The sequence below is a fragment of the Pituophis catenifer genome, unplaced genomic scaffold (genome assembly GCF_029215685.1).
Source record: "Pituophis catenifer annectens isolate HBS135680 unplaced genomic scaffold, rPitCat1.0.hap2 SCAF_6, whole genome shotgun sequence".
In the NCBI taxonomy this organism is placed as follows: domain Eukaryota; kingdom Metazoa; phylum Chordata; class Lepidosauria; order Squamata; family Colubridae; genus Pituophis; species Pituophis catenifer.
Window position 1 is genome coordinate 44,812,044 of NW_027256886.1, and position 8,507 is coordinate 44,820,550.

At 36.5% G+C, this 8,507-nt stretch overlaps 1 protein-coding gene across 4 annotated transcripts in view; it reads left to right on the forward strand.

The window, feature by feature from the left end:
• The window catches only part of TRIM8 (tripartite motif containing 8), a 60,122-nt gene extending 56,389 nt beyond the window's left edge, over positions 1–3,733 (forward strand). For all 4 annotated transcript variants that reach the window (XM_070945796.1, XM_070945794.1, XM_070945795.1 and 1 more), the window contains one exon: positions 2,382–3,733. In XM_070945796.1, the coding sequence (XP_070801897.1) occupies positions 2,382–2,989 (608 nt within the window). In that variant the 3' untranslated portion in view covers positions 2,990–3,733. The remainder of the gene's footprint in view (positions 1–2,381) is intronic.
• The last annotated feature ends 4,774 nt before the right edge of the window (positions 3,734–8,507 follow it).

Below are 8,507 nucleotides of genomic sequence, written 5' to 3' on the forward strand. Positions count from 1 at the left end.
TGATAAATCATCGTTTTAAGATTTCAACATTGAACATTGTATTCTCGTTAGATTTCAACTAATTATATTGATCAATGATTTCTGTGTTACTGCATGAGCGCATGCAATGGTGATGGAAAAGGTTACCAATTCCTGATTTATAATATTTGTGAATAATTATTTTAATGTTTATGCTCTGCTTATATGGAAATATTTGTATATCAGAAGAATACTTCTATGAGATGATATTAAATGGGCAAATGTTCCAAGTGTAATATGAAATGCTGTACAGTCTCTTCAAATATATATTCATAGAAATAATTCATTAGAAAATGACAGTGTAAGATATTACCTCCAAAAATCTTTTTAAACCACTCAACACATTAATATTAAATAATAATATATCTTGCCACAATTGCAGACTTCCTGATTATTTATGCACATTATTATTACATGCAGGTGTAATAATAATATGGCCCTTTATTTGAACAAAGCAAAGAGTTGAGAACCACATATGTGAATCTGATTGAAGTCAGTTGGAAGGGTGACATGGAAGTACAATTTGCAGTTTCTTTTATTCTATTTTTAATATATGGTTTTACTATTACTTCTACTATGTGTTTTATATTTTATATTCTGTTATAATCTAATAGTTAATAAACTGTTACTATCCCAAAGGTACTTTTTCAAGAGGCAATTGGACTTTCTGTTTTATCTTTGAAGACATTTCGCTTCTCATCCAGAAAGCTTCTTCAGATCTGACTGGATGGTGGGAAATGGAAGGAAAAACTAGAAAATCCAGTTGCCTCTTGAAAAAGCACCTTTGGGACAACCATGACCTGGATGACTGAGAATCTCCATAAAAATGTTACTATGCATTATGTGTCTGAGAGTTATTTTATATTAGCTTAATATTGTTCTGAAATTATAGCCATGTTGAAAAGAGATAGCTTCTTTACTTACCGATTGGACATTACTTACCTAATATCCAATCCGTTAGTTATATAATAATAGAATTTCTACAAATTTTAGGTAAGACCATATTGTCAAAGATTTCCATTGAGGCCAAAGTCGGGGGTGGGGTGTTATGTATCCAAAGCTACCTTTTACTGTTACTTGTAAATGATTCATGCTCAAATGATTATAGGCTACTGAATCAACAGTTGGGCCAAGTGCAATGTAAGTTACTCATAAAGGGCAATTTCCAGGGACTTGGGGCATTTTGAGGTTTTTCATAAAATGTTCATTTCCATTTCTGCTTCCATTTTTATATTTGCTGGATAATATTTGAAGAATGCATCATGCATGAATATGGCAGGAACCTAATCTTCAGAAGATGAAAATGTACCAAAAGTGTCTTTTCACTGAGTTTCCTGGTCTTTAGTGAAGTGTTTCTTGCTGGAATAATATAAATAGTGTTTGCTTGTTAATGTGTATAGGTCCCAGATCACATATTTCTGGTAAAAGTGCACAGTATTCGTATTATAAATATATAGTGCTAGTATTTCCTATTTGACTTGATAGGACTTTTTTTATTCAGTCTCCAAATGGTACATGTTAGTTGAAATTGTTTGTTACTTTAAATTAGTGAATAAGAAGCTGCCTCGGATCAGATTATTTATTTTCACCACATAATCATTAATCACTTAATCTGATTGAGAAAAGGTAAATAGAAAATAAGCTAGAAGTGAAATAATGAGCAACAAGGAGGTTATCTAATAGGTTGTGGATAATACAAGAGTCAAATTTGGCTGATTTGTGAATGGATTACTGGGTCAATGATAGGAAATTCCTCAAGGATCGAAAATTGTGTATTGCAAGGATGAGACTGGGTGATTGGACAAGCATTTCACATTTGCCTGTTGTTGGGGAAATTACTATAAGAATGCACCCTAGCTCTTTCAGGATTGTAAACCCCCATTCCATTTTATCTTTATATAGGTGAAGAAATTAATACATTGGAAAGCTTAAACCTTTAAACCCATTGTTCTGGGTTCCAGAAATCCATGTTCTGCATCAAAATTATATTTGACTTTATTATGCATATTGGAAAACCCTGCCATCTTTCCCGCAGATTATAGATAACAACATTTAGTGAAAAATATTTTCTCCTTCTATTTGTTCATTATAAGAACATAAGTCCAGCAGGCATCTCCATCTAAATGGAGGAGGGCCCTAGACATTACTTTTATGGGAAGTATACAGGGGATAGCTGGAATAATCAGGGGTTCTTTTCCTAGTTTCTATTAGTTTTGAGATCACGTCTGTCTTTGGCATTATCTGCCAGAGTTGATTATATTACTAGCAAACATACGGATCTGTGCTGTTGCCTTAATCACTCAGCTGAAAAAGCAGAGTGACATTTAATGGAGATGTCACCTATTTTCTCTGTTTCATTTCAGGTCCCTTCAGTACCCCTGTGCCATTCTTGCAGAGCATCCCTATGTACCCCTGCAGCGTCAGTAACTCAGGAGCCGAGAAACGCAAGCACTCCACAGCTTTCCCAGAAGCCAGCTTCTTGGAGCCATCCTCGGGACCCGTTGCCAACCAGTACGTCAGCCAGGGGGCTTCGGCTGGTGAAGGCCAGTCTGCACAACCCATGGTGCCTTGTAGCTCCACGCAGCACATAGTAGGACTCCCCAGTGGCCCCCAACCAGTTCACTCCAGCTCCATGTTCAACCCTTCTCACTATCCCAACAGCACATCATCTCAGCAGTCTGTGCTGTCCCAGTATGGTGGGCGCAAAATTCTTGTCTGCTCAGTGGACAACTGTTACTGTTCCTCAGTATCCAATCACAGTGGGCATCAGCCATATCCACGATCCGGCCACTTTCCATGGACAGTGTCATCACAGGAATATTCCCACCCACTCCCACCTGCTCCATCTGTACCTCAGTCGCTTCCAGGATTGGCAGTGAGAGAATGGATTGATGCATCTCAGCAACATGGACGCCAGGATTTCTATAGAGTTTATGGTCAGCCTTCCACCAAACACTATGTCACCAGTTAACCATCTGGTTTTGGTAGAATCCTGTTGATTTTTGAATTTTTTCAATCTAGTTTTTATTTTAAATCAAATCCATTTCCATCTATCCCTACCACATGCCAGATTCACAGTGGGGCATTGTTGTCATCTGTTATTTCTAATTCTTTAAAATTCCTTTCTTTCTATCAGGTTGGGGATGGGAAACGGGGGGAAAAAATTAACAAGAATTTCAATCAAGTATTTGCTTTGGATCATGTGACATTGCTACTTTCCTGTGGGGAAAACTTAAAGGGACAGATGATCCTTTTTATTTCAAAGTCTGGGCTCTTTGGTTTTCCTTTTAATTATTTTTTTCCTTCCCATTTTTAAGACAAATTTCTATCATTGATTCATTAAGAAATGACACTTGTAGATGTTTTTTTTTTTAAGGCTGATTTTTTTTGTGTGTTAAAAGGCCACGTATCGTACATATTGGCATTTTTTTCTTCTTTCAGAGATTTGTAAATACACAATGGCAGGAAATGAAATGCACAAAAAAGGGAAAAGAAACTTAAAAAAAAAATTAAAAATCTGTTTTAGTTTCCAGGAGGGAAGTGTGTGCCTAAGTACACACATGGCTTCCTGTGTTTTGTTGATGCAACTTCCTCTAACAAGCACTTTGTATTAAAAAAAAATGGACTTCCTGTTATAAGATGCAGGTATTTATTCTGTAACCAATTTTAGAACACACACACAAAATATTCAAATAAATGTGATCACTTAGTGCAATGCCTTGTTCTGGTTTGCCTGTGTGGGCATTACTTTACCCAACTTTGTCTGGGAATAAGGATATGTTGCTCAGAGAGGGATCTGATAGCCTTTAAAAATAGATCACACTCTTCTTTGTCTATGCATGCCCTTGGGAATAACACAATCGGCTTGTCAAACTCGATTTCATTGAGGGCCACATCAGGGTTTTGTTTGACCTTGGGGGGCTGGGAGGGCGTGGCCAGGATGGGCTTGGCCAGCTCAATGTCACTCGTGTCGGGGGCACCTGTGGTGGCCTGGGTGGGGCTGGGGGGATCCTCCTGCAGCCCTCTGCCAGTCAAAATAGAGCTTTGTTTTCGCTGACAGAGGGCTGCAGGAGGCTGTCACAGCGGAAAACAAAGCTCCATTTTCATTGGCAGAGGAAGCGTGGGCCAGTATGCTATTTCCAGGGCAGTCCCGCAGGCCAGGTCTAAGCACCCCGCTGTATTCGGGCTGCGGGCCTTGAGTTTGATACCTCTGCTCTAAATAGATATTCAATAATGGTGTAAATATTGAAAAAATGGGTTAAAATATCTGGCAATACCCTATTCCTTACTCAGTGAAATAGGAATGTCATTTCTGTTTGGATGTAATGAAAACACATGAACCAAACATGAATCAGAATAGTAGTTCAAAATAAAAGATACATATAATGTATATGGGTGCTATAATTAAGAATGATATGGACATTGCATAATGGTCAGATTTTGCTTTTTATTTGCTAAAACTTGGTTAAAATGTTAAAATGTGAGATTTGCAAATTAAGAAAGATATGGTCATACAGTATTAACTTGAAAAAGCAAAGCAGATTATTAATATGATGCCATATTTTGCTTTCTGGGAGTATCTCCTTTATTTAAAACAAAAATATAACATTCTAAGCTTTGTCAGAGTTATACCAGAGTTCTGCTTTTAAACTAATCATGATTGTCCATATGTTTCTGTTATAACACATTTCTGCAACAAACCTATGCACACTTCCGCAACATTTGATTATTTAACTCAATGGAGTACGCTTCTACATAGACCTATAGAGGATTGTACTGCTATTTAAAAACAAAAACAAAAAAAATCTATGGTTTAGATGCTTTCTATTGGCCATTTTTTGAACCATTCTTCTCAATCTTATTTCTCTTCAGATATATTAGATTAAAACTCTCAGAATCCCCAACCTATTGAAAATGCTGAATGGAAATTTCAGGAGTTGCAAATGCCCCCAGTGGGAAAGGTGGACTTAGATTCCTTGAGGCCCAAGTAAAAAAAGATTCATTTTACCTTTGTGCTTGCTCTAGCCACGTCTTTTATATAGGAAGTATCCTGATGGAGTTAAGAAAAAATTTTGTAGTACCAAAGCCTAACTTCCAATTCTCTGGCATTTTTTTTTTAAAAAACACATAATTTATTTTTATAAAGGGAGGGACAAGAAATCCACAGCTAGTACCAGCATCAACCATTCGGATTTATTTATTTATTTACTGAAACTTAGATGTTGGTCCAATTTAAACAGGGCTCAGTGGCATACATTCTTCAAAAGAAAATTAAAATAATCAGTATAATAAAAAGCAAACAAGCCCAGCATCCAAAAAGCAATAACAGCAAACAAGAGGCTCTCTTTATAACAAATCTGCTCCAAACTTATTTGGAAATAACCTTATTTAATGTCTCCAGCATTCCCCTTTCATTGTCTATTCTATCAAACAAAGTGGGAGTTAATACATTATACAAGCAGAAAATGAATTATTTTTTTTAATTCACAAAAAAATAACTATATTCAGGTTTCAGGACTCTGGCAGTATCATTAACTTCTAGATTTGTTTAAGTTTGTCTTCTGTTTGGTTTATATGAAAAAGACAAAATGTTCATTGGAAACTGATAGACCACTGTGGTTTCTCCTGGTGAAGAGCTTAGCAAATAGTGTCTTCCTTTGACATTAGTTAAATAGCATTTAGTTTCACTATTTAAAGAAAAACCACTGTTTAGCTTTTAATGTAAAATCATCTTGTTTGTCTGTTCTGTTTACCAATTTTGATTGCATATCAACTTTTGATCAAATGTTACTTCAAAGTTTTGTAATATTCAGCGGTGGCTTAATAAGGGAGTAGATAATCATCCCAGAAGAGTTATTTTAATTTTAGATTTGCAAGATAATTAAAAGGTCAGATTTGGTAGTTTTTAAAAGCAAATTAAATCTGTCACAGGCCTGTCATTTTTTTTACATGCAGAGGAGCATTAATTCAAAGCGTGGGCACTGTATATGGAACGCAGATTTAAAACAGTATTCTGGTGTTATTTGTTCTGGAGGTCCAAATAGGAAAGCACATATGAATGAAATGTTTTGAAACATCCCTTCCTCTCATGCACAAATCTCTTTTGGTTCTTAAACCTTGGTCGTATTACATGGATTGTACACAGATCTTCAATACAGACATGGATCTCCTGCCATGGACTATAAGGCCCTCAAATTCATCTATAAGATTTGAGGAAGCCTAGGAAACTCCTTAAGGTCCTGTTGTTGATACTGTATTGTAAAATGACAATGAGCAGGCCATAAACCCACAGAAGACATTCAATCATTTCTTCACTCATTGTTTACCTGTGTGTTTTTGTTTTGGTGGAAAGTAACATTTCCTCATAGGAACCGGTACTCAAAGGTTCAGAGTTGAAGCAGGAACTGCTCTTTTCAAAGAAACAAGTTTTAATCCTAGCTCAATTTGATGAAAAGACCAGATGCGTTCTCAGGATCCCGTGCTTTTGTCAAAAAGTACGAAACAGCATTGTACCTTTGCAAAGGAAGTTTCATCTCTTTCAAAGGTCACCTGCAGATACTATCATAATGCATAGAAAAGGGAGCGGGGCGCTTATGTCTCTCCGATAAAATGCTTCCTCTTGATTTTCTTCCTCTTGATTTCCTTATGGACACTTCTGGAAGAGGCATTACTTCTAGACTTGGTATTATATTGAGGGTTGCCCTGCATTTAACTCAGAATAGATTCTTTCATCTGGAGTTTCCTGCAGTCTACAGTGGTACAATGAATGGTAACCATGGATTAATTCCAACTCACTCTTCAGGCAGACCACTATATCAAAAGGCATTGAAGATTGCCATGTAAACAACCCCTTTCATGCCCATCTGAGTATGCTAGATAAAAACCAGCAATTTTGGATTTCCATTTCTAACCGGACAACGTTGAAAAAACTATTGGTTTTCATTGATATTCTAATGGCCACAATTCAGTAAAAACAATTGTTTATGCAGGATGTTTATAAAGTAAATTGCAGAGGAAGTAATAATGCACATTATGATACAATACAAAAGAGTTACTTGTTATATTTTCTTCTAGAAGTATTGCTTCTGTGCTTCCTGTTGAGAAGGGCACTTCTGACTTTCATATACTTAGGCATTAAACAGTGAAACCTTGTGCATGTCTCTCGGTCACATTTGGGAGAACGCACAAATCATAATGCCATCATAGTTTTCTGCATCTTAAAATATTACCATAGGGGTAGCATTTAATTAGTTGCACGTTTCTGAGAAAGAAACTAAGGATGATGCCATTGCTCTACCTGACAAGGCTCTGAACTGTAAGAGAATCATCAGTGCCACCGCCTTTACAAAGCCACCTGGAAAAAAGTCATTTAGTTGGTAAATTGTGATGGATAGTGAGTATAACTTAGTAGTGCAAAGTTGGGCAACCAGGGGCCCTTTTTTGTAGTATACAGAATCTCATTTTATCTCTGAGTGATAGTTTATTGCCATTTGGTGATGAGTGATTAAGAAACATCCATGTAAGTTGGCACTGCCCATGCTTATGATATAGCTTGACCTGCTCTGCGTCATTGGCTGTTCCACTGCAGCTCTTGGCCTTCCCCAGAACTATTGTATACAGCTCCAAGCACCAAGTTTCTTCACCTGTACCTTACAGGAACTATGGAATGAATAGGGTTTCCAAAAGAAGTGGATAGACAAAAAGACTAGATTATGAAGACTAGTTTCAGTAGGGAGGAGAAAAGTGTTTAATAATGTTCATTCATAGTATAAGAAAGTAGGATGTAAAACACCAAAGTATCTATAACCTACAGCTGATGACCTTCCTAGAATTAGAATATTTTTTTCCAGCCACACTCTTAGTTCTTGATTGAGTGAATGCATTAGTCTTATTTCTTTTTAAGAGCCTAATCAGTTCACAGCAAGGGGCTGCAGGGGCAGAATGACATTTTTGCTAAATACGCATGCTGTTTTTGATGTCAGAAGAAAGGCGATAACTTTCCTGAGAGATCTTGCGGCACTGAGCCTCATGGAGCCGAGTATAAATGGTCTGAACAACCTTGTCCTATTCAAATGCTCTATGAATATAAAAATGAAATCAAAATACATGACAAAAAGGCCAAAAGAGCTAGCCCTTTCATTATCCAAGTAATAACTATACCTTCACTAGAATATATTCAAATACTCTTTTCTCTTTATAGTATCTTGCAGCAATAACATGCAATACAGTAATGTAAAAATAATTAAAATACCACTTGAGTTATTCTGCTTAAGGTTCAAGCAACTGAAATAGGTGGGGAAATCCCTGGTTCAAATTTCAGTACTCATTTTTTGACCTTTTATTACGAGGTCAATTTGCAAAATAGTTTTTGAGGGTGTTTCCTAGATCAAACAAGTGTAGAAAAAAAATGACGATTTTTCATTGGCTATAGTTTAAATGCTATAGTTTAATAGTGTAACAATCATTTTCTCCTTCCTGTGAAGATTTCT